General features: G+C 38.2%; 6 protein-coding genes across 7 annotated transcripts in view; 2 read left to right on the top strand and 4 right to left on the bottom strand.

The window, feature by feature from the left end:
• LOC105968514 (BRANCHLESS TRICHOME-like protein) overlaps positions 1-1031 on the bottom strand; it is a 1914-nt gene extending 883 nt beyond the window's left edge. The window contains exons 1-2 of the mRNA XM_012993147.2: positions 322-1031; positions 1-137 (exon numbers count right to left, since the gene is read on the bottom strand). The exon at positions 1-137 is cut by the window's left edge and continues 883 nt beyond it. Of these exons, the coding sequence (XP_012848601.2) occupies positions 1-137; positions 322-588 (404 nt within the window). The 5' untranslated portion in view covers positions 589-1031. The remainder of the gene's footprint in view (positions 138-321) is intronic.
• Positions 1032-4258: 3227 nt separating this feature from the next.
• Positions 4259-5763, bottom strand: PRXR1 (Peroxidase superfamily protein). Its single transcript, XM_012993580.2, has 3 exons — positions 5423-5763; positions 5145-5333; positions 4259-5053 (listed from the first exon to the last, which is right to left on the bottom strand). The coding sequence occupies exons 1-3, from the start codon at positions 5660-5662 to the stop codon at positions 4478-4480; spliced, it is 1005 nt and encodes a 334-aa protein (XP_012849034.1). The 5' UTR covers positions 5663-5763; the 3' UTR covers positions 4259-4477.
• Positions 5764-7378: 1615 nt separating this feature from the next.
• Positions 7379-12726, bottom strand: LOC105968869 (Met-10+ like family protein / kelch repeat-containing protein). Of its 2 annotated transcripts, XM_088812219.1 has the most exons (10): positions 11795-12726; positions 10759-11143; positions 9466-10632; positions 9209-9338; positions 8738-8973; positions 8486-8621; positions 8078-8154; positions 7857-7963; positions 7597-7754; positions 7379-7501 (listed from the first exon to the last, which is right to left on the bottom strand). In XM_088812219.1, exons 1-9 carry the CDS (start codon positions 12594-12596, stop codon positions 7633-7635), a joined length of 3162 nt encoding a protein of 1053 aa, XP_088668345.1. In that variant the 5' UTR covers positions 12597-12726; the 3' UTR covers positions 7379-7501; positions 7597-7632. The 2 variants fall into 2 exon arrangements, with proteins under 2 accessions (XP_088668345.1, XP_012849008.1); XM_012993554.2 differs by having other exon boundaries at positions 7379-7754.
• A 5286-nt stretch (positions 12727-18012) lies between these two features.
• LOC105969144 (Pentatricopeptide repeat (PPR) superfamily protein) lies at positions 18013-23665 on the top strand. The gene has a single exon (XM_012993887.2). It carries the CDS (start codon positions 19581-19583, stop codon positions 21546-21548), a length of 1968 nt encoding a protein of 655 aa, XP_012849341.1. The 5' UTR covers positions 18013-19580; the 3' UTR covers positions 21549-23665.
• Positions 18047-19427, bottom strand: LOC148766047 (uncharacterized). The gene is made up of 2 exons (XM_088812480.1): positions 19368-19427; positions 18047-18997 (listed from the first exon to the last, which is right to left on the bottom strand). The coding sequence occupies exons 1-2, from the start codon at positions 19425-19427 to the stop codon at positions 18047-18049; spliced, it is 1011 nt and encodes a 336-aa protein (XP_088668606.1).
• On the top strand, positions 22276-23665 carry ATPC1 (ATPase, F1 complex, gamma subunit protein). The gene has a single exon (XM_012993409.2). The coding sequence runs from the start codon at positions 22276-22278 to the stop codon at positions 23401-23403; it is 1128 nt and encodes a 375-aa protein (XP_012848863.1). The 3' UTR covers positions 23404-23665.
• Positions 23666-25218: the final 1553 nt, after the last annotated feature.

Genomic DNA, 25218 nt, shown 5'->3' on the forward strand with positions numbered 1-25218 from the left:
TTTTGAGGTTTCAACATTTCTGCAGACGCCCTTGAAGTAGGCTTCTTCATATGTCTTCTGCCAGAGCCAGAGTAACCAACTTCTTTCGAGTTGCGGAAATCCCATTTCGTAGCTTCCTCCGTCGAAAATTCAGTCAACTAATTAAGATAATTACAAGCAAAAGCCAGAGATTATTAATTGCAAAAGGTAAGGCAATTTTTACACAAAAAGACTGGATTAATTTAAAATCAAATTAGGGTTCCAAATCAGCATTTATGCAACTGCAAATTAGTATGATCCGTATTGCAAAAAGAAATTCGAGGAAATAATGGAATTAGGTACCTGAAATTGGCGGCGATCAAATAGCCCATATTGCCACCTCAAGTTTCCACCGCCGCCGGAGGTTGTTGCAGTCAGCTTCCACAGACAGGCGCCGAGCTTCCTGGCGGAAACCGCCGCCGCCGCGCCGCCGCGAATTTTCCACTCGAGAGAAGGAGTGGAAGCGAGCCGATCACTTGATCCACCCCACTCTCGTCTGCCTCCGCAATTTCCGTTCCACCGCCGGCGAATACGCAGATCACCACCGTTAACTTGCTGATGACCGCCCATCAAAATTATTGGATTCCGTTATTAATTTTAATTAGTAATTGAGGAAAACGAAAAGATGAAATTGAAATTTTTGGAATGTACGTAATGCCCTGCGTATATAATTAAACACGTACGACTGAGTGTGTGTGTGTGTGTCCTAGTTTTCAGTGTAGAAGGTGAATTTGTCGAGTGAGTGTTGTCTGTCAATGCATTCAAGTACAAACGTCACACCGAAATAAGAGAGCAGAGTGTGTGAAACTGTGTGTGAGAGACAGAGAGAGATAGAGAGAGGTTTTTAGAGAGAGAGTAGAGAGAGAGGGAGGGAGTTTAGGCATCACTATGTTGTGATGTAGTTGTCCTCTGTATTTACTATCTACACTTAATTTCATGCGCCATTTTAGGCCGCCACCTCCATCCGGTTCCCGGGGCCTCCGCCTCCCCTCGCCTTCAACCGTCACACTCTTATCTAATAATAATGAATACTTTTATAATAAGATGGATAATACTCAAAATTCAAATACAAATGTAAAAATTAAAATTTCATGTAAATTTAACCTTATATAAATAATATAAAAAAGGGTAAATTACAAACACCCCCTGAGGTATGGTCAAATTACAAAAACCTCCCTCTTGTTTGGATAATTACATCTATCCCTCAACTATGATTTTTTCTTACACATCCATCCTTATGGTGCCAAATTCAACATAATCATCTAGATTCCGTGGAATGTGCTCTAGTTTGTACTCGTTTTGTGTAAAAATACAGTTTTCGATGCACCACAAACTGATATATACAAGCTAAAAATCACATTTTATGATCATCTTGCTTCATAATGTAATGGGATAAAATGGGTACAAAAGTGATAATATTCCATATAATCTCGAAGTATCCACTAAATTTGAGAAGTTGAGGAGGTGGTTGTAATTATCCAAACAAGAGGGGTGTTTTTGTAATTTCACCATACCACAGGGGTGTTTGTAATTTACACTATAAAAAAAACATAAAAACAAACAACTGAATAAAAAAACAAAGAGAAAGAAAAAAGGCCGGGGAAGGAGACACGAGCCTCAGTTTTTGGGCCGAGACAAATCCGACGCACTATCATCCACACTTGTGTAATGGGTTGCCATATTTTATGTCTTGCATCCCCATTTTAAATATATATTTATTTAGTAGGGAAAATTACGTAAAGTCAAATTACTAAAATATCTCTAATGTTTGGGTCAAATTACACATCCATTTTCGTTGCGTTAAATTTAGTGGAATTTTCTAGACTATGTAGAATATTCTCTAGATTATACTCGGTTTAAGCTTCACATATTGAAAAAATATGATTATAAGATGTGTCTCTTGGCTTGTAAATATTAGATTGTGGTGCATAAAAAATTGCATAAGACGAGTACAAACTGGATAAAATTCTACAGAATCTCAAAGATTCTGCTGAATTTGACAAACTATAATGGTGCATGTGTAAGAAAATTCATTATTGAGGGAGGTTATTGTAATTATCCTAACATAATGAGTTTTTTCCCATTATTTAACTTACCTGAGGGGGTTCGACCGTAATTTAGTCTATATATACTATAGATTCTGAAATTCTAGAATGAAAACAATCATCTAGAATTTACTGACCATTTCAAATCAATAAAAAAGAAAAAAAAAAAGTAAAAAGGAAAAATCGTTTTATTCAGTTGACCCTCCAGAAAGATGGTAAAACAGTCCTCATTTTGATATTTCTAATGTACGTGTTGACTTCGTCCCCAGTTTCTTACAACATCATGCGTATATATATAAGTAGCCAGTTCTTTTCAATTTTCATTACACCCTTGTAAGAGAAATAATAAAATCTAAACCCAGATTCACAGATATATCATACGTACGTACACTGAAAATTATATACATCTACATACAAAAGAATTAATAATAAGATAATCTATATTATGGGCAACTCTTATTCAGCCGTGGTATGGTCACCAGTACTCGCGCCGCCGCCACAGACGGTGGAGAAAGATGACGGTAAAAGTGCTCCTCCTCCTCCGCCTCCTTTAAAGTTAAAGATCACAAAGAGGCAGATGGAAGAAATTATAGAATGTGCTCGTCTGCAGGACGTACCTGTGGACCGAGTCTTGTCTCGGTTCATCCACGCCGTTGATTACTCCCATCTTCACCTTCGGCGGTCCTGGGCACCCACACTGTATACCATTCCCGAGTAGTTTTTATTTTTTTTAATTAATTTTGCCCGGCCCATTTAATGCCTTTTTTTTGTTTTTCATCTTACACGGGCCCGGCCCGTTTATGTGATACAATCATACTAGAAACAGTTTTAATTTTCATATTTTCAATTTTTTATTTTTATCACCATACTTAATTACAAAATTATTATTTTTAAACTAGAGAAATATAATTGATGGGTGGCCAATTATTTTTTTTTTATCTCGATACTTTTTTCTGTTTTTTTTCAAGAAATCCAGTCTGCCTACGCTGAGGTAAGCATATAATTTAGAGCCTAATAAAATTATGTGTAAGCCCTTTGGATATGCCAAGCCCAAATACTCTATTGGCAAAGAATTATGTGTAAGCCCTTTGGATATGCCAAGCCCAAATACTCTATTGGCAAAGAATTAGTTATTTGAGCCCATAAATTCACTTTGACGGCAACACTAATTCAGTATCAAGCACAACGCTCAAACAAAAGCCCTCTAAATCTACCATTTATTTCACTAAGTTGACTCACAAGTACTCAACCAAGAATCAGCACACTCAGAAAACCGGAACACTCACATAGTTCTTATCTCATCGAGTTTCCGTCACTCATACTCCATTACTAAAGATAGGAGACGAAAAAGAGAAGAAAATGAATGAACAATATCCCATCTCTCTCTCTCATAGACTGTCACTTTTATAGCACAAGAAGTAACGGTCAAAGACAACAAAGTTGCCTTCAAATTAATGCTCTATTGCTCTCCATGTAAGGCGACAAACGTTGAAGTCGTCGGAAAACTACATGGAAACAACAAAAGAGGTACATCATAAAATGAGAGCGAGAGTTTAGAGGAATGAGGCAACAAATATGAGTTTAGGATTTTCAGACCTAAGCTTATAACGCATGGATGGAATGCCAATATCAGACTGTTTGAATCAAATGGTCAAGATCAAGTCAAACCACTTAAACCGGCCTTTTGAGTTGGCTAATGGGCCGATTTCACAAATAATGGGAAAATATCATATTGGGCCACAAACACTAACAAATATGGACACGGACAAGAGTGGCACAGTCAATTATGAATTATGAAGTTCTTTTCTTTTTCGATGAAAGATTCAGACAAATCTAAGTTTTTGCCAAATTGAGAATAAGAACCCTGATCAGGTATTCATCTAATAACTAACCACTTCTCCTGAGTAATAATTTCTCCCTGATTCTGGATATTTGATCCAACATTAATAATTTCTGTCACAGTCCAAAAAAAAGCAGACACACACTATAATCCATTTTTGTAAGCCATCATTAGTTTATGTAAAGGAATCTTATCTTTCACGTGATACCCTCTTATTAAATCCACCCCCGGTGGCCCCCTTTTCTTTTGACTTTTCCTCACTATATATATATTGGATTTTATCATTTTAATTTTAATTACATGTCCCCCAATTTGCAATAAATATTATGTCGGATATATGAATCTTGCTTCAAAATTCAACAACCATCATCAACACATACATACATAACATATGCATCATAATTTCATACACCATCACCATTCCTTACATACAACTTTCCTCACACCCCCCACATTTAATCCCATAAAATTAAAATTACAAAAAAAAAAAAAAAGGAAGCCCAAATCTTGCAATGCAAATTAAATAAAACCACCTTAATTATTTTTGCCACACACATTACTACATACTAATACTTCAATGTAGCTTGTTTGCAAGGTTGCATTGCTTCCTAATCTCACCCTTGGTGCCGGTGAGAGGGTTGTTCTCCGATAAAACGGTGATCGCCTTCGAGAATTCGCTGAAGAAGTAATCTTGGCTCTTCGCCATTTTCTTCACAAACGGCTTAGTCCTCTTATCGGTGGCTAACTGGTGATCAACAATCAACAAGCCCTTATTATCCAATATGTTTCTATAGTAGTTATTATCGAGCTTCATGGGGGTGCCGCGGTCGTTCCTCACGTACTGGACCGCCTTCGGGTCGGGTATCGCGTCGGGGCACTTGTACAGCATGTGCTCCACGTGGCTAGGGTTCAGCGCCGGGTCAACCTCTGGGTACAAACGGTGCACCAGCTTCACGCAGTGCGTGCGCCCCACGCTGTGGGCGCCGAGCAGCGCGACAACGCCGGGGGTATCGATCCCGATGCTGGCGAATCTTTGTAGAACGACCGACATGCTTTCGTTGTGGTCTGGTAAATGTTGTTCGAGAATATCCGCTCTGCTTCTTCTGCCGTCCCTTCGCCCTGTTTTTAGGGGGATGTTTGGCCCTCCTACCTGATTATATTACCAGAAACACACAATGAAAAATATTACCAAAAAGGGTATTTTTTTTTTAGTAAAGTTATTAACTAACTAACTAACTTACCAAAGAAATGCCATCTCTAGCAGACAAGACGAGAATATCGGCGCAAGAAACAACACCGGGGCACTCTCGCTCTAGAGCTTCTTTAATGGTTTCAATGTACCTGAAATTCCTCATTCCGAAGCTTCTGTCTGTTTCTTTTTCCGATAATACCCTCCTCGTCGAATCCAGCAGTAGAGATGCATCACATGACTGTTTTTTTGTAAATTTAAAAAAAAAAATATTAAAAAAAAAAATTCAACTAATTTCGAAACATTTTGTGAAAAAGAAAAAAAGATGACCTCGACGAAGCAGTCATGGAAGATGTTTCTGAGCCAGGAGAAAGCGGTGTTCTTGTGGCGCTTGTAGAGAAGCTGGACTTGCTCTTTGATGATTTCTTCTGCCTGTGGGCATGAGTCCTGGTAGTAGTTCATTACAAGGGCAGGATCGTCATTTTGTTCTGCGAAAACAGACACCGATGATGATAAGTAGATGATTCCGAGGAAGAAGAGAGCCTTCGAAATATTTGAGGAACAAGACATTGTTCTTTCTCTCTCTCTCTCTCTCACTCTTACACACACTAAAAGGTGACTTTGAGTTATGCTCTCTTCTTCACTTGGATGCTTCTTTAAATAATGAAAGATAGATAGAGAGAGAGAGAGAGAGATTAAGGGAGTTATGATGATGAATGATTCTTTTGCATTATTTTGACATTTGTTACTGTGCTGCATTTACTGCTTACACTGTCCCTTGTAGTTTTGTTTATGCACTTATTGCTAACTTTGAGAAGCTATTAAATTTAAAATTTTGTCAATTTGCAATTAGGGTTTCAATTGACCAGAAAACCGAACCAAGTTATCTCGATTTTTTTATTTGAATTCGACTATTGGAAAGCTCGAAGCTTGATTGTTTAATATAACGAATTAAACTTGAATATAAATTTATATTCAAAAGAAAAGCTCAAACCAAAATTGTGAAGCTCCATTGGTAACTTATGTAAGTTTGAACATTTATGTTTAAAACTCTAGCTAGAGAAAAGTAAAGAAGGTGAAGGGAAAAAACTTTTTTATTAAAAAAAAGTTGTATCACTTAAAAAGGAAGAAAAAGAAAAGATTCAAAATGGTCCTAACGTAGGATAATTACATATTGTGTTTTTTCCCTTTTTCTTTTTTAGTGCATGAAAAAGGTTGTCATACTTAATTTGTGTAATAATATCCGAGGGTCTTGTTCTTTTTTCCGATAATAAAGAAACCGCAGATTACCATATAGGTTTACTGGAGAAACATACATCCTCGTATAATAGCTTGCAAACCATGCGAGAAATGTAAACTACTCGGACCTAGATCGACTGACACATACTCACTTACTTCCAACCGCCAGATCATCCATTCTTGGACGATCGAGTGGTTTTTATGAGTGCCACATGGCGAATTTGTCGAGTGCCAAAAGTTGAGGGTAAGAGGTTGCAATCAATCATAGTATATAAACAGAGAAATAGAAACAAAAATAGGGCCTCCAAACATTACTATCAATACAAGTGGCATATCAATAATGTTATTTATATAGTGGAAAGGAAAGTGTCTTCCTATTCTTATTATTTATTTATCAACAAATTAAAGTAGAAGATTTCATTTTATTTGGTTTTCAATTATTTCAATTACAATAATGCAAGATCATTTTTCGCAGCTCCTACCCAATTATTTTGAATGAATTAATCAATATTGTTAATATTCAATCAATTATTTAGTATTAAAAAAAATTGAAATTAACTTTTCACATGGGTGAGCGTAGCGCAGCCCACCCCAAGCCAATATTAAAGCTAGTGTGCAAGTAGTAGGGAGTTACTGTGCGACCGACAGAATTCGTTTGTCCCTACGTGTAAGGTGCACCGATAGTCTGGTGCACCGCTCTTTTAAATATCTTTTATTTAACTAATAAAATAAAATAAACAGTAAATAAATAATATTAAAATAATATCAGATGAGGAAAGGGCTGACGTTGTGCATTAATAATTTAATATTGCACCCACACGAAATTAAATAATGCAATTAAACAATAGTACTAATTTTTAACGTATTCAGATTTCAAAGATGCCACGAGTTCATGGAAATTGGTGCACTCGTTTGTCAGTGTTGTGGCATTAAATAAATAAATAAATATTAAATAGCAAAATATTCCGAGTTTCAGGCACTGGATGAGATTGAAAATATCCATAGTATTTTATTTTTATTTATTTATTTAAAGTTAAGACACATTAATTAATTAAGAAACTGGGATTATTAACTCAAGATGTTTATCCAGTTAATATCAATATAAATTTTGATTAGCAAGTCTAACATGTTATCTTGTTTGTTTAATACTTCAAGATGATGAATTTGAATCTGAGAAAAAAAATTGGTCAAGGATTTCAAAAGACTCCATTTAAAATGAATTTGCAAAAAAAAAAAAAAAAATCTCTTAGAACAAATAGACTTACTTCAACATAGAGCGTCGACGTAGTGTAGCAGCAAAATCATGCGTCGATTTTCGTCTCTTGCTTTAGTTTGCAGCTTATGTCTATGACAAGATGGCGAATATGCGGAGCATACCATTTTACTCTTTCGACGTGGTTCACCGAAACCTCCCACAAACGACCTGAAATTAGACGTACATTATGTCACGTGCGTGAATTATATATAGCAAATTGTGGTTTGTTTACGCAACGGGCTCGGATGAATTTTTTTGGATATAAGATACCTTCTGATTTAGCAATGTCCGAAATGGATTGCCGAACATTGTTTGCCCATAAATCTTCCTCCGTGTCTTTCACATTCCCATGGATGTGTAGCATCCCACCCTCGTCTCTGCATTATTTTAGTCGTCGAGTATAATATTGCAGCAATCATAAGGGGGTCGATCGGGATTTAAATTTTAGGGCATACTATAATTTTTTTCAGCGTGATGGTTCGATAACAAACCTTAAGGCTCTGACCGCAGTGACCCAACTACACTCGCTCGATGGTATGAGGCCGAGACATACTCGATCAGCAACTCCCTGTGTAAGAAGAAAGTTAAAATAAATCCAAATTACGACAATTATGAATTTTCTTGGGTTCAATCGAAGGGAAGCAATAATTGTAAATCGGAGGATTATTACAAACAAGGATGTCTGCAAATGGCTAATGCCTTCAAAATCGTCGACCAATGGTAATCAATAATTGCATTTCGTGCTTTGCCTTGTATTATAAGTTATAACATAAGTGATAAACCCAACACTAGACGTGCAAGCTTGTCAAATTGAGCCGTGAAAAACCCATTATACTGGGTTCGAAATAAATTAACAAATAAATAAATAGCAGACTTAAAAGAAGAGAAAAAAATCGTACTTTAGGAGCTGTAACTCTATTATCTCCTTCCAGTACAACACAACGATCAGCCACAGAATTAGCAATAAGATTACGACGGAGTGCCTCTACGGCGTGAGGATTCCACTCACAAGCATACACGAATTTCGCACTCGCCCTGATTAGCCATATCATACAAACATAAATATACACGTTCGAATAATGAAATAAAATAAAGACTGTGACCTGCAATTTAAATATGAAACGGCACACAATTTGAGAAAATAGTGGTACCTTACAAGGAATGGAAGCACAAAGTATCCTATGCCGGCAAATAAATCCACAACCACTTGATCTGTACAATCAAGATGGGCCATTCGCAGCTTCTCGGAAAGATTGCCCCAAGAGAACATGCACTTGGTTGCATCAAAAGAATAAAGTATTCCATTTTCACGGTGATCAACCCAGCCATTGTCTCCAACAAGAATCTCCAACTTACTATCTCTTGTTCCAGTTGGCGCAATTCGCCCCTAAATATCATCAAAATGGTACGATAATTTCCATCCGATTGCTCTTGAAAATGCTTTATCATTATTTAGCGTACGGTGATTGAATTTTAAAATTATTCCCGTCGCGTTCTTACTTTATATAGCACGATTTAGTTCCAAGGAAAGTCAAATGTAACTACTTAGGACAACTCTCCCAAAAGCGTGTCGCAAAAGAATCAGTACAATAACAGATATAAGGTATCAATCTATTGCTTACTTGATGAGCTAGACGTTGAGTACCAAGTGATTGTGCAACAAGAGGCCAAAGCTCCTCTCCAATTGATTCCCATACCGGATCCTTGAAGGACGTAATAGGGAGCACAATTATATCCCCGAGTCGCTCCCATCTGCAAAAAAAGGAAGTTGAAAAAAGCATGAGCAAATGGAACTGAAAATAATAGAATAATAGTTTTATATCATAATATCCCGACACTACAGAAGCACTAGCACCATTAAAAAAAAAAAAAAAAAAACCTTGACGGCAGCTGTTCTATAAGTTCTGCTGGCAAACCATGACTATTCAACAAAGAGGCCACAGCTTCCTTCATCACTTTGAAAGGAGAATCTGCAGTTTTCTTTATTTTGACGACCTCATCCACAATCTTGGTTGCACCACATGATATTAGAAGATTCAGAGCTGCTGAACTGGACATATCATTCAATAAAATTTGCCAAGCAGATGGCTTCAAGGACTGAAGATCGCCTAGTGGTTCGCATTTATCAGTTAAGTCGTGGTTATCTAACAAAGAGCAGAAATTTTCAGTAACAGGAAGGCAGATATACATTCCATCCTCCTGCGAATAAACCTTCCTTTCAAGATCTAACCACCCAAATATTTTTAGTATGTCCTTCCCCAATTTAGCATACTGTTTCTGAATCCGAAGAATAGAGGGAATGGCCGCCACACCGCCGCCACAAGTTATCCTTTCCTTTTTAAACTCGGAATCTAGGTTAACACATCCATTTACAAATGGTTCGGTTCTACTCTGAGAATATAGAAGGGCACAATTCTTCCGCTCCATTTGATCCACATGCTTCTCTTCAATTGATGTTGGTTCTGTATTATCACATAAGGACACCAACTGAAGCAGGTTTATATTCACTGGTTCACTAAACTTAGTCCCAAATGCATAACAAGCTGCCCCACCACCTATTATTATCAGATCATCACCAACCACGTTTACTGTGCTACGAACAAAAAGGGCTTCTTCGATAGACTTTACCACTACATTCTTCCAAGACTCGGTCTGAAGATCAAGTACGAACAATTTATGATGTCCACTAACAGGGCAACCCCCAAAAATGCAGAGATAATTCGAATAAATAAACATCGAGTGCGAAAACCTAGCATTTGGCGATTGTCCATTTGTCTTTAGCCTAGTCCACACACCTGTTTTAATATCAAAACTGTGAAGATCCTCAAGGAGTTTCTCTCCATTGTATCCACCAAATATATATAACTTAGACCCCTTTGCATCCATCGAGTGCGAATGCCGTGGACCAGGAGCTACATGAGATTCTATCTCTGACCACTCGGAGGTGTGTGTGTCGAGCACATAAAGCGATGATAAAACTTCATCATTATGTATTCCACCGAACACATATATTTTGGAACCAACAACAACAGCTGTATGTCGATGCCTGTGGAATGAAATATAAATTAAAGCCCCTAATAAAAAAAATAAAAAAATGAGGTGCGAGGGAAACTTTATGGGTAGTGCTACCAAAGTGAATAAGTTTATAAGTTTGTAATCAATAAACCACTACCTTGGAGGGAACAAACTGCCTGTACATTGCAAAAGCTTCCACTCTGCCTTTACCGTATTGAGTACCCAAACTTCATTCAATATATTCATTGGGTCTGCCCTACCTCCAATCACAAACATGTAATCTCCTACAATGGAAGCTGTATGGCCTAATCGGGGAGATGGGGCTCCAGCAGCAGTAATTATATCCATTATCCCAGATTCACTGTCGAGAATCAACAGATCATTTTTACGTTCGTGTCTTCCAATGCCTCCAAAGCCACCGAATATAATAATCTTCTTTTGGTTCAGAGTACAAGCGGAATGACCCCACAAGAAGAGTCTCTCAACAGGTTCACCAACTACTTTAACAATGGATAAATCGATGTCAAATACTTCTAGTGGTCCTGTCAAGATTTAAAGATTTCAGCTCCAGACAGATTAAGGGAAAGTAGTCCTGCAATTTAGACGCTTATTAGTTTGTAACGGCACTACGATGCATTAATACACCAGAGAGTCTTACGAGTCTAATCCAATACAGGACTGCGTAAAATGAAATTGAATTAGTTTATGGGCATACCAATCCATGCAAAGGGGATAGCAGCCATTGCAGAACAGACAAATGCGTTCGAAATAATCCTAATTGATAACCGATTATTGATCAACAGTAAATGATATGTATGCAGTCCACTCATCTATATCAGACAGAAAATTGTATGTCCGTTAGTGCAAAAGGCTTACATAATGAATATGTCAACCACACACATCCGCGTAGCTATTTAATTATGATTTCGCATATAAGTCATCCTTACGATACTCCTTAGATAAAAGCACAGAATTAAGTTCATTAACCAAGATTTGAAATCAATATTTCACGAATATTAAGTACTCCGCAAAATATGATGATCACCAAAAATAATCATTTACCCAGTTTTCACTACTTTCAACCAAAACCAAGAGTATATAGCAACGGACTTTATATACAAGACGAAATGAACACCAAACAATCAAACTTAAGAGTGCAATTAAACTTATGGATCAATTCGAGCAGCAGTTACCATTATCAGGTTCATGAATATATCTGCTTTCAGACTCCAACTCTCCCTCGAGGACCACCGCATCACTCTCAGTCGAACTCCTAAAAAATCCATCACTTCCAGCCTCAACGCGCGTTTCTTCACCATTCCCATTCATTTCACCGTTCACTCGAATCTCGTGCCCCGGAAATCCACTATCTATCAGCTTACTGAAAAAGAAATCAGTTCTTTTCCTGTTAGCCCCCATTTTCTCATTAGCAACCTCAACAAGATACTCGACATACTCTCGGGACACCATGAGCTTCTGCGTATCGCCCAGCGGCACTTCCATTCGTATCGAACACCTAATAGCAATGATCATTCTCTTGCTTGCACTAGTAATACCGCTCTCTCTGAACCCAGACGTAATAGCGAGAGAAACCAAAGACTGAGCCGCCTCTAAGTTTTCGCACTCCACCGCTATGATCAACGGCTCGAACCTGAAGACGAGACTACTCTGGTTCTCAATAGTTTCGGGTCGGGTCAACCCGGCCGAATCGGGAAAGAGGGTGGTGGATAGGGAGGAGGGGTGAACCGGGTCGTGGGAGACGAAGATCCACGAGCCGCCCCTTGCCTTCTTCTTGGGGGCGGAGGGAGAGGGGTTTGGCTGAGAGAGAACGGAGATGCGGCCGGAGCAAGAGCTGGTGGTGAAGTAAGAGGGGTGGGAGTTGATAGCGGTTAAGAGAGGGATGATTGGCGCGTCTATGTCGCCTTTGGGGGATTTGTCCGGCGCCGGCGAGTTGATGGCGGCGAGAGCCGCCGTCTTCCTCTTTTGAAACTCCATTCTCTCTCTCTCGCTGTGCGTGTCGATGTTGTGGGATTCAGGGTTTTAGGTTCGAAGATAATTGGTTGGCAAAAAACCCTATTCTCAATTATCCCAAATGCTAATAGAAAATCAAATCTAATTTCTGACCAAAATAATATATTAAAAGACTATTATAATTTATATATATTGTGTACCATTATTTATTGAATTTTTTTGTTATAGCTTGGTCTGATTGCCTAATTTCCTTGATAAGTTGTTCCATTTTTATCCCACTAAATTACAGAAGAAAAATGCGTGTTATAGCTATTTCATTAATTATTTTAATTTGTGAATATAATGCGACGAAAAACAAACGAATCCTCGTGCGTAAGCCTAAACTTGGCAGAATCTTTTTGTACGAAAACAAACACTAGTATTATTTATCTTTTCGAGCCAAAAAAATTAATAATTACGAGCACAATACATACATACCAATGGATTTGTTAGTATTGTTTGCAATCTCTCGTTCCCGTGCATTCTTTCCATTCACGAATCTGCTGCCCCACGATACTATATCAGAAAAACAAAAAAGAATTATATAATTATGAAATACGAAAAAATGAAAAATACCTTCATCCTGCCGAGCATCATCGTTATAGCGCTATAAAAGACGTGGAATATGGCAAGAAAGAATATGAAGATGTGGAGCTGATGTAGACCATGTTGGAACATTAATCCAACGTTGGACTTATATGTGAAATATTATGTGTTGCAAGACTGTCACGTAAAGTTAAGCCAGGGTAATTTTATTATAGTGATGTGCTAAAATAAAATTACACAAGATAGCCCATTAGGTTATCTATATATATTGGTCATGGTCCCCGGATCACATGTACGAATTCCATTCTCTATGTATTCCATCGACATAAAGAAAACGAAAGAGAAGCCTAAAGGGTTCTCGGGTTCGGATGTACACCGGATGTACACGATGATCTGGAAGATCCATGATCATTTCATATCAATTCCACCGGAGTAAGGTACGCTTCCGATTTAAGTCTATGCACAATATTCTTGATGATTTTGCATGACGGTTCCATGGATTTATTCAAGTTTATTCCAACAAGTGGTATCAGAGCCGGCCATGTTCGAATCATCTAGATTTTTTTCTTATTTATTTTGATTGATTCTCTATGTCATGAAATTGATATTCACGGATTAAGTTTATTTGATGTTATCATGAAACCTATTTTCTGGATTTGGTTTTTTATGGTTAGTAATGTTTCGTGTAAATATGTGATTAAGGTAAGTTATATGAAATATGCTGTCATGCTAAATTGAAGTTCGTGGTTATCCAATTATTTATATTTTAGATTTGCTTAATTCTAAAATTTGGATCGACAGTCTGAAATTGAATTTCATGTAAAGAAATTTAATTCATTAATTTCGGATTGGCTTAAGAATCTCGATTTAACCTGATATACGGATTGATGTTTAAAGATTAAGGATTAAGGTAAAATCTGAAATTTCTGTTCGAGTAAGGTGCGGCGGTCGATCAGTTTTTTTTTTTTCTATTACGACCGTGCCGTCCAAAATCGCCACCAACTGTCAAAACTCAACACCTCGCAATAGTTCAGGCGAGACGGGGTGATATGGTGGTCTAGCGGCGGTTTTGATGGCAGAAGGTGGGTGACGGCGGTTTGTTTGCTGAAGAAGCAAAATTAGGTTGATTAAGTTTTTTTTGGGAAATTGCAATTTACCACGTTAAAGTTCATTGAAATTGCTATTAAGTCCCCCATTTATGTTATGCTAATTTGCACGGCCGCTTTGTGGATATGGATTAGGTTAAGGAATTTTGTTTTGAAAAAAAATTAAAATTTGGCCCCCCGAGGTTATAATTGAAATTCTCTGAAATTTTTAATTTGGTCCCCTAATTAAAGTTATTCCTGATTTTGGGCCGGGGTTGATTTGAAATAATGAAAAAAATCCGTATTACAGCCTCAAGCTTTCGAAAACTGCATTTCAGTCCCCATTTTTTTTTTCAAGTCTCTCTCAAAACTGTGATATACATTCAGAAAATATTGTTTAACCCCCAAAATTAAGCATTTATGAATCTCAGGTCCGTTTTAAATCAAAGACTTTCCTTAGAAAATTTCTATTCAGTCCTTCAAGTTCTTAGATTTTCTGAATCTGGGGCAAAAGCAACTTTTTTTTAAGGAATTAAAAAAAAAAAAAAAAATTTGATTTTAAGTTTTTACAAAAGGGTTTTGGGGCCACTTGAAATTTAAGTTTTACGAAGAATCAAACGAATAAGTGAATTATTTTTTAATTCTCTTTAAGAACTTGTTTGGACAATAAAGTGAGATTCAGTTTGAATTTCAATTTAGTTTCCTACGGCATTTTATTTTGGGGAATTTCAGATTTCTAAAGTTCGGGTCTTTTAGGATTGAAATTTTGGATTAATTAGTCAAATTATGGATATGAATTATTATAATTCAATTGGTTTTGACTCATTGAAGTTTCGTTTGTTTGTCAATATATGTATGAGTTATCATGTATAACTCAATAAGCTTTGACCCAATCGATATTTGACTCGTAGACTCGTGACTTTATTATAAATTAGAGTCTTCATTGTTTTGTGAAAATTCATAAGAATTTAGATTTGTTTGTCAGAAATTTATTGTTGGCTTTAAATCTAATAAGGTTGAATTTGTGAGCTCATTTTACTTTAAGCTCTAATTCAAATAAATATGAATTTTATGATTTATGGTTTAGGTTCATCTTTGGGTTATAAAGTGAAGATTTCTAGTCGATTTATTTTGACTTTGAATCTAAATAACGTGGGATTTGTGTTCATAAGGTAATTTAATTAGGCCTTTGACTAAAGAAATTTTAGAGAAAGTCTATTGGCTCTTATTCAGTTAAAATTTAAATAATGGTTTGGTTTATGTGTTTTGATATGAATTAAGAGAAGCAGCATCTCGCCTAAGTGAGCTCTCCTGTGAAACTTAATTTATTTTAAAATACAAAAGGTTTCGTGCATGTAATAATGTGGGTATTGTGTCGGCCCTAAGGAAGGCCAATACTTTGCTGAATTGCATGTGCATATTGTGGTGGTAAACACGTGGCGATTATTTGGTGTTTTGCATGTGAATAATAGTTTGGCCCTAAGGTAGAATTATTATTTGATGTGCTCTTATTGTCAGTGTTTGATTACTACACCAAGATATCACTTACAAGTTAATATCATTGTCCAAAGATAAGTTATTAATGGAGTGCCCGATATCTTGAGATGGAATATACCTTTATTTGAATATGTGGTTGATATATAATTAATATGTGACGGTTATTAGAATTTCATGTGATGCCACCAACTTTACCCGACAAACTTCCACCTAGGAGGGAGGTGGATCATGCCATCGAGTTGGAGCCCGGAGCCAAGCCACCCGCCATGGCTCCCTATCGCATGTCACCGCCGGAGCCCGAGGAACTCCGGAAGCAACTTAATGAGTTGGTCGAGACGGGGAGGACCCGACCATCGAAGGCAAACGTTGTAGCCGATGCTTTGAGTAGAAAAGCCGAACTCGCAGCCATTAGCTCGACAAGGGGGAATTTGGCCGACATGATCCGAGAAGGGCTCGAACATGATCAAATGGCCAAGGAGCTAATTCGACTCGTCAAGGAGGGCAAGACGAGGCAATTTTGGGTAGAGGCGGCATACTCTACACGAAGGGACAGCGACTCTTCGTTCCGAAGTGGGGCAGTTTGAGGAAGGACCTCATAAGGGAATGCCACGACACCAAGTGGGCGGGGCATCCGGGCCAAAGACGGACAATGGCGTTGCTCGAGACGGCCTATTTTTGGCCTCACATGCTGGACAGTGTCGATACATATGTGAAGACTTGTCTTGTTTGCCAACAAAACAAGGTGGAGAATAAACAGCCGGCAGGGTTACTGGAGCCTCATGGAAGGGATTACCCGAATCCGAGGCAACGTGGGAGACGATAGAAGAGTTGTGGCAATTTCAAGATCGTCTCCACTTGTTCGAGGCAACGAGGACGTCGCCGGATTAGGCGGGGGAGGATGTCACGGCCCGCTAGTTTTGACCCAACCCCTTGCTAGTTTTGAAGGTTAGGAAGACCAAGATTTAGCCCAAATAGGGTTAGGCCCAAGTTGGCCCAAATGTATAGAGGTAGGTAGAGGTAAGTGGTGGTAGGTAGAGACATTTTAGGGATTCTTTGGAGTGTTCCACTCCCAACCGTTAGATCATATCGATCTCCACCGTCCATTGAGGAGGTGGTCTTGTATAAATAGATGTAGGGTCGTCATTTGTAATCATCCAAGAAAATCCAAGCAATCCAACAAGCACTCAAGTAATAGAGTACTTTCTTACCAACTCTCTTATCTTCTTAATTTCTTTCTTCGTTTCCATCACTTAGTATTCGTAACACATTCGGGAGAGGCTGACTTAGCTATCGCGAGGGGCGAGAAGGAGCTAAGGCCGCACGGTTCTTTGTTAAGGGAACAAGTCCGTGACAGCGAGCTCTAAAAAATTCGGGTTCGATGTTAACCGTTTTCGTATAGTTGAAGATGAGTGATCGGATTTTTTTCGAAACTGGAGTTTTGGGTACGATGTTAACCGTTTACGTATAGTTGAAGATGAGTGATCGGATGAGGTTTTAGGATAAGGATTTTTTTGTCGAAACTGGAGTTTGTGGTTATTACATTTGATGCATTTGTTATACCTTCTTGGTCTGATTGTTGTTACATTTTTATCTATTATAACAGTTCTAATGAAACTATAATAAAAAATAGCTGTATTACTTTCCGTGGTTAAACATACACAAGAAGCTGATTTTTTGAATATAATAAATGCTTGTTAATTATCAGTTAAAAAAAATCATGTATTATAGTTCATAATTATGTCAAAGTGTATAGATTATTTCACTGTTCAGTATATGTATGGTACATTTTCATCACAAATAAATCATTACACAAATCTACTTAAACTTGATTCAAGTAATATCCACGAGAAAATTGTACAAAATATTCGAACCGAACCGAAAATTCATGAATAGGAAGTGTGTGATATAGTTTTTTTTTTTTTTTTTTGTTAACATTTCGTTTCTCTTGATTTTTTCGGTTTTATACTGTACCACTTTGGTCCAGTTCGAACACCCCTAACAAAGTTAAACCAAAACAATTAAAAATTAATCAATAATTTACTAATTATAGTTAAATCTCTATAAATTAATACAGTCGGAACTAGAAAATTTTTATTAATTTAACGAATTATTAAATTATCGAGTTAATAATTTAACACATTTTCACAGAATCGGAACCAAGAGAAACTATTATTTAATCGAGGTTAGTAATTTATCGAGGTTCTACTGTGTGTAGTTATTCGCAAATAATTGTTTCTTTTTTCTTTTTTCTTTTTGTATTATTATTATTTTTTTTTTTTTTTTTTTTTTTGATGAATAAGAAATGCATTAATCAATCAAAAAAGTGTACAAAGAGGAATCAACAATAGGATGCCCACCATCACAAAAACAGACAATAGGAATAATATTGAGAGGGACATGCCCATCCCAATTTGAAACACGGGCCCATTGGACCAGATGGTGGGCTGCAAAATTAAAATTACGAGAAATGAAAAAAAATCTCCATTTTGGCCATCTCCCCCAAAATCTCTTAATCTCATCAATCAGCACTTTAACCCCCCAGAATACAATATCATCAGAGCAATGGAGGAGCCAAATAGCAATGAGACTGTCAGATTCAATGATTGAGCAGTTTGCTTGGGCAAAATCAAGAATCTTACAGGCTTCAAGGATGGCCATACATTCAGCCATAAGAGCATCAGAACAAAGGTGTTTCTTGGTGTTGGCAAAAATGATCGAGCCATTCTCATTCCTGATAATGCAGCTGGAAAAGGAGAGATCTTTGTGAAATGAGGCATCAGTAGTGATCTTAATCCAATCTTTAGGGGGTTTTTGCCAGACTTGAGCATGCATTGATTTTGCTTGGATATGCATCTTCTGTTGACAAGTCCAGTGCTCCTTGGAGCTTTTCACCACAGTCTTAAGAATTTCCTGCAAGGTAAGAGAAATAGAACCATGAGCCACTTTATTTCTATTCATCCAAATTGTGTCAAAAAGAACAGCTGTGAAGATGATGAATTCCTCCCTCAGTGCTTGGGAAGGGAAAAGAGAATTTTTCTTGTCAAAAAGCAGAGCAAGCCACCTACTGACTGGTTCATTTCTAAAAGGATCAATTCTCAAGTTCCATTTAGAGATGAACCAGACTTGTTGGATAAGAGGGCAGTTGAGAAAAATATGGTCCACATTTTCAACAGCTGAATTACAGAAAAAACATTCCAAGTTGGGAATAGGGAAAAGTTTGTTGAGCCTGCAGTGAGTAGGAAGAAGATCCAGGATAATCTTCCAAAACAATAATTTGTGCCTGTTATGAATTCTGAGATTCCACAGTTTAGTCCAAGGAAAAGAAGAGCTGCAAGAGGGTGGGATGAATCTGTTTTTTTGGTCAGTAAGATATGCACTCTTGGTTGAGAAGTCCCCTGACTTGGAGGGAGACCACACAAGAGTTTTTGGCTTGGCCACTGGGGAGATTTGGATCTTCAAAATCTCATGAACAACTTCACGAGGGAAAGTGAAATAGTTACATCACATCATTAAAATAGTTAATCTACACTTTCGGCCCAAAATAATCATTAAAATCCAGGCCTATTATCGTAACTTATTAGGGCTCAAAAGTAAACCCTAATTTAAAAAATTGAGGCCCAATCCATACTGGCGTCTCGGCTCTCTGCAACAGAAGAGAGTTCATGGTGAACAACGCTCTTTCTTTCATCGTCTCATTAAATATTTTCCACTTCAAACTCTCTTTCCTTCGTTCTTATTTTCCATCAAGTAAACCCTAACTTCAATCCTCCGTGCCAAACTTCGCATTTATTTAGGGGATAGAAAAAAAGGGCCATGATACAAACCAGGTATCACATTTTCTATGTTTTTGGGCTTGTTTTCATCGAAAAGAAGAAATCTTTTTGTCCGAGGCCTTCATTTTGGTAAGAAATTCACCACCCCAACTGCTGAAGATATAGTTTTCAAGGCTGTCTGTGTGAACATAAGGCAGAAGAAATGGAATTTCTTGGACCAATTGTCATCAAGTCTCACAGACCCCTTGATTTCTCGTGTTTTTCGCGAATTCCGAAGCTCCCCTCAGTTAATTCTAGAGTTCTACCGAAGAATCGGTGGGCGTGTAGCTATTCTTCAGTCTTTGGAGTGTTGTTCCACTCTAATTCATGTGATGGTGCACCATAAGAACTATGAGGATGCATTGGACTTATTGAAAGAATTGATGATATCGAAAGGGCATTCGCCTTTAGAGGTTTTGGATGCCCTAATCACCACCTCTGAAGTGTGTTTACAGAGTAGTAGCAATGTTTTCGATTCGTTGGTTAGGGCGTGTACACAAATTGGAGCAACTGAGGATGCATATAAGGTTATCAAGAAACTGAAAACGGATAACTATCCCGTCTCGATTCACGCGTGGAACAATTTTTTGAACCATCTGTTGAAGATAGGGGATGTTGGTAGGTTCTGGATGATGTACAGGGAAATGATTTCGCACGAGTATTACGAGAATGTGAATACCTTTAATCTCCTAATTTATGCTCTCTGTAGAGAATGTAGATTATCTGAAGCCTTTTCGATGTTTTATAGGATGTTGAAGAGTGGGATTTCGCCTAATGTTGTCGCGTTCAATATGCTTATCGACGGAGCTTGTAGGGCAGACGACCTCGATTTAGCACTAAAGCTTATGAAGAGGATCGAAACTATGTCGAGTGGCTGTGCATACCCTAACGAAGTTACTTACAATTGTATTGTCAATGGTTATTGCAAGAAGGGCAAACCGGAAATTGCCGAAGAAATTTTGGACAAAATGATCGAGATGAATGTGGCTCCTAATGTAAGGACGTACGCCACTGTGGTTGATGGATATTCGAGGAATGGGTACTTGGAGGAAGCGTTTAGGTTGTGTAATAAAATGGTTGAAAAAGGTTTTGTCCCTAATTCAGCTGTCTATAATTCTTTAGTACACTGTCTGTACATGGAGGGAGATATTAGTGGAGCTACGTTGTTATTGTCCGATATGATGGAGAATTGTATAAACCCTGATAGAATCACCCACTCGATTATTGCGAAAGGGTTGTGCAGAAATGGTTGGATAAACGAAGCTGTAAAACACCACAAGTGGATTGTTGAAAGGAATCTTTTCGGAGATGCTTTCTCTCACAATATTCTCATAAGTTATCTCTGTAGAAGCGAGAATATACGTGGGGCAGAGCAACTGATATGCAGCATGTTTGTTCGGGGTTTGATTCCGGATGTAGTAACATATGGTACAATGATCGATGGGTACTGCAAGGCTAACAGAGTCGAAAGTGCTGTCGGAATTTACACCGACATGATTAAGATTGACAAGAATCCGAACTTGGTGGTGTTCAATTCCATTTTGGATGGTTTCTGCAAAGAAGAATTTGTGGATTCTTCGATTTATTTGGTAAACGAGATGAAAAAGTTGAATATGTACGATGCGGTAACTTTTAACACCGTGTTGAATTGGTACTGTTGTAGTGGGAAGATTGAAGAGGTGTTTGATTTGTTTACGAGTATGAGAGAAGTGGGGTTGGCGAACAAGGTGAGTTATAATATCATGATCAACTTGTTTTGCAAATTTGGATTGTTTGAGCATGCTAAGGAACTTTTGGGTGTTATGCTTACACGTGGATTAACTCCGGATTCGGTTACGTACACCACATTAGTGACAAACCTTAGCAAGAAGAGCTTTTCTGAGGAAGTTGTGAAATTGCATGATTATTTGGTAATCCAGGGAGTTATCCCGGATAATCAGACGTATCAAGCCGTTGTTAGGCCAGCTATTAGAGAGATCTCTCCCGAGTTTGAGTAAGTGTTCGGTGAATGGCTGATTATTCATTCATCTTGTATATTTATTTTTGGCTTCCATTATGAAGCTGTGATTCTAATGAAGCAATCAAAGCACAGTGATGTTGAATTGAGGTGAGATGGGTCAAAATTTAGTTGTATTTTATTGACCCTATTTGCATCGCATACTGGAGGAGGAGGATTGTTGATTGAATATTGACCTCATTTTGTATATAAATATCTCCCAGCCCTGTAATACTGCCAATTTTATTTATTTATTTTTTAATTTATAATTTTCCAAGCATCAGATTTTTTTTAATTTTTATTTTTTTAATTTTCAGTTTTCACCAATATTATATTTGATTTGTTTATATTTTTTAATTGCGAGAATGTTGAGAATTTCTATTCCACACGCATTGCCGCGTATTTCTACCAAAGGTACAGTAAAATAGAAATAATGTAATAACGAAAAACCGTCCACAAACTCCAGTTTCGAAAAAATCCTTATCCTAAAACCTGATCATCTCTCCCATTCTCTCCACCTCTCATTTCACTCCACTCTCCAACACCACCCACAAAAGCCAACCTCAACAAAACAATAATGCAGCAGCAGATAAGACTCAACCAGAGAAAAATCTCTCTTACACAAACCAAAAACCACCACCACTTGTCCTCTTCTTCTCTTCCTCCATAGCCACCACCACCACCACCACCTTTCTGCACAGACAACAAATCTTGCAGAAAGAAAAACAATGTCTTGCTCCAATCTCACTATGCTAGTCTCCTCAAAGCCATCCCTCTCCGACCCATCCACCCTCTCCTCCCGCTCCTTCCTCAGCCCCTTCCACCTCCCTAACTCCGCCACCTCCTCCCCCACCCCTTCCCGCCCCTCCTCCACCCAAATCAACTGTGGCCTCCGTGAGCTCCGCGAGCGCATCGTCTCCGTAACCAACACCAAGAAGATCACCGAGGCCATGAAACTCGTCGCCGCCGCCAAAGTCAGGCGCGCCCAGGAAGCCGTCGTCAACGCCCGCCCCTTCTCCGAAACCCTTGTCGAGGTCCTCTACAACATCAACGAGCAGCTCCAGATCGAAGACGTCGACATCCCTCTCACCAAGATCCGACCCGTCAAGAAAGTCGCCCTGGTTGTCATCACCGGCGACCGTGGTCTCTGCGGCGGCTACAACAACTACATCATCAAAAAAGCCGAAGCCCGCATCAAGGAGCTCAAGCAGCTCGGCCTCGAGTACACAGTCATCAGCGTCGGCAAAAAGGGTAACACCTACTTCACGCGCCGCCCGTACATACCCGTCGACAAGTTTATAGAAGGCAGCAACCTCCCCACTGCCAAAGAAGCTCAGGCAATCGCCGACGATGTCTTCTCCCTCTTCGTCAGTGAGGAGTGCGACAAAGTCGAGCTTCTCTACACAAAGTTCGTATCTTTGGTGAAATCGAACCCCGTTATTCACACTCTGCTCCCGTTATCTCCCAGGGGAGAAATATGTGATATCAACGGTATCTGTGTTGACGCTGCGGATGATGAGTTCTTCAGGCTGACCACAAAGGAAGGGAAGTTGACTGTGGAGAGAGATGTTGTTAGAACCAAGACTACCGATTTTTCGCCAATCCTGCAGTTCGAACAGGACCCTGTCCAAATTCTCGATGCCCTTTTGCCGCTTTACTTGAACAGTCAAATCTTGAGAGCTCTACAGGAATCTCTTGCCAGTGAGCTTGCCGCTAGGATGAGTGCTATGAGCAATGCCACTGATAATGCTGACGAGCTGAAGAAGAATCTGTCGAGAGTTTACAACAGACAGCGTCAGGCGAAGATCACCGGAGAGATTTTGGAGATTGTCGCCGGAGCCAATGCTTTGGTTTAGACCGGAGCTTCGTTTCCTTTGTGCGCTTGTGTTTTGTGGGGCTGTCTCTGTTTTTTTCGTTTCGATTGTGCCTGTCAAGAAAATAGTGATTTCAGCATAGACACTTATTTAAATTTGTGATTCTCGAATGCGTACAAAATTTCTCGAAAAGATGAGGAGTCACCACCATATTTATTTTGTAAACATAAGAACATCTTTTACTCACCTTCAATATATATATGTGATTATTATCCTTTGCTTCTGCAACGGATACTTGATTTTATCTATCTTACACTGCGCTAACTGCAGAATGATAATGATTTTTTTTTCCCAGCATGCAGCAATTATCTGTACCTTATAAACACTTCAGGCAAACACTGAAACACAGCAGCTTAGTATTTGTTAGTCATTCTTGTAGTCCCCTATATCCAATCGAAGATGGACAAGGAGAAATGGACAGTGTCTATCTATGTGTAGGAAAGTTTTCATACTAATCAAAAGCAACTTAATATATTTATTTCAGTCATGCAAACCTTTATTTCAGTCATACAAACCTATGAATTAATCAAAAGCCACCGAGTATAAGAGAGAAGGTATAATGCAGTAATTTCATGTGTTTCAACTCTTGCAAGCTGTTATGAGCTAGATGTTGGAGACAACTAAGTTCTAGCTGAAAAAGGCATAACAGAAATCGCCACATACCTTCGACTACTGATGCATAGTTCAAAACATTCAAGATAGAAATCGTAGCTTTTGATTCAGATGTATCTTTTCACTGTAGAATGTTTAACCCCAAAAGTCCATCTTTATGTAGCGGACATTTTCTTTTTTTCACAGAAAGCATAATAGTGTTTTAAAACCTGTGAAAGAACAGAGCATCGGAAATATCTTCTCGATATTCATGAGAGCACAAAAAGCAAAAGAAGTCTTATTCGCGCCTCATCTTCATACAGCAAACAGGTTAAGAGCTGATAAATTCATAAATCATATTGAAATGAAAGCCGAAGTGACAGTTATAATGCTTAAAGAACTACAATTCATAAACACACATAAGAACCAATATAGATGCATCCATATAGATCAAAGTTTTTAGGTTGGACCAGGAATAGCAACATATGACTTGTAAACATAAACAGAGTGCACATAATTACTTGCCGTAGACCAACAGGATAATAAAAGTTATGTATAACTGAATTGCGACTGCGTATCTTAAAAAAAATCTATGTCTTTTATTGTATTAAAACTAACTGTCTTCATTCAGGGAATGAAGGCGATGCACGCACCCGTCCACTAAATCTGATTTCTGATCAATTGGATTTATGTCACCCAAAAACTTTATATGCTGACAAAAAGAATACAATAAGTACATCAGTTCATATAAAGGGTAAATCTAAGATCGAATCTTACAGGAAACTTCTAATAAAATTTACACAAAAATGGTTATTTTCCCGCATGCAGCAGTAAGCAGAAACTGAAAAAGGTATAACGGAGATCGAACTTGGGAACTATTATCAACAGCATTTATGTGTAAATCTAGCTTCCGTTTCAAATGTGTTCTTCAACAAATTGATATGCATTTAAGACCTTCAAAGTTCACACTAAAGATGGATAATATATTTCAAAACAATGGATTGTTTCACAATATTCAGGAAGGGAGAAAGCCAGCTCGAAAGAAGAATCGGAAAACAACTGCACAAATCAACATGTGAATGACTAAAACCTTGGAGTTGGACAACCCCATTCCTCTCTTCCTGTCAGCTTGGCCTGTTTCATCAATTTATAACAGCATAATTGTACATCAATGTACCACAACATATATACGAAAATCTAACAGAG

The sequence above is a fragment of the Erythranthe guttata genome, chromosome 13, assembly GCF_056151865.1.
Source record: "Erythranthe guttata isolate IM_541 chromosome 13, IM_541, whole genome shotgun sequence".
NCBI classification, from domain to species: domain Eukaryota; kingdom Viridiplantae; phylum Streptophyta; class Magnoliopsida; order Lamiales; family Phrymaceae; genus Erythranthe; species Erythranthe guttata.

Coding starts and splice junctions, on each gene's coding strand:
- PRXR1 (XM_012993580.2), bottom strand. CDS start 5,662: ATGTCTTGTTCCTCAAATATTTCGAAGGCTCTCTTCTTCCTCGGAATC. Junction 5,334..5,422: donor TCCATGACTGCTTCGTCGAG/GTCATCTTTTTT, acceptor ACAAAAAAACAG/TCATGTGATGCATCTCTACT. Junction 5,054..5,144: donor CTAGAGATGGCATTTCTTTG/GTAAGTTAGTTA, acceptor TAATATAATCAG/GTAGGAGGGCCAAACATCCC.
- LOC105968869 (XM_088812219.1), bottom strand. CDS start 12,596: ATGGAGTTTCAAAAGAGGAAGACGGCGGCTCTCGCCGCCATCAACTCG. Junction 10,633..10,758: donor GGCAGTTTGTTCCCTCCAAG/GTAGTGGTTTAT, acceptor TTCATTCCACAG/GCATCGACATACAGCTGTTG. Junction 9,339..9,465: donor ATAGAACAGCTGCCGTCAAG/GTTTTTTTTTTT, acceptor CTTTTTTTGCAG/ATGGGAGCGACTCGGGGATA.
- LOC148766047 (XM_088812480.1), bottom strand. CDS start 19,427: ATGAAAGAAAGAGCGTTGTTCACCATGAACTCTCTTCTGTTGCAGAGA. Junction 18,998..19,367: donor TGCAGAGAGCCGAGACGCCA/GTATGGATTGGG, acceptor TTGTTTTGGAAG/ATTATCCTGGATCTTCTTCC.
- ATPC1 (XM_012993409.2), top strand. CDS start 22,276: ATGTCTTGCTCCAATCTCACTATGCTAGTCTCCTCAAAGCCATCCCTC.
- LOC105969144 (XM_012993887.2), top strand. CDS start 19,581: ATGTTTTTGGGCTTGTTTTCATCGAAAAGAAGAAATCTTTTTGTCCGA.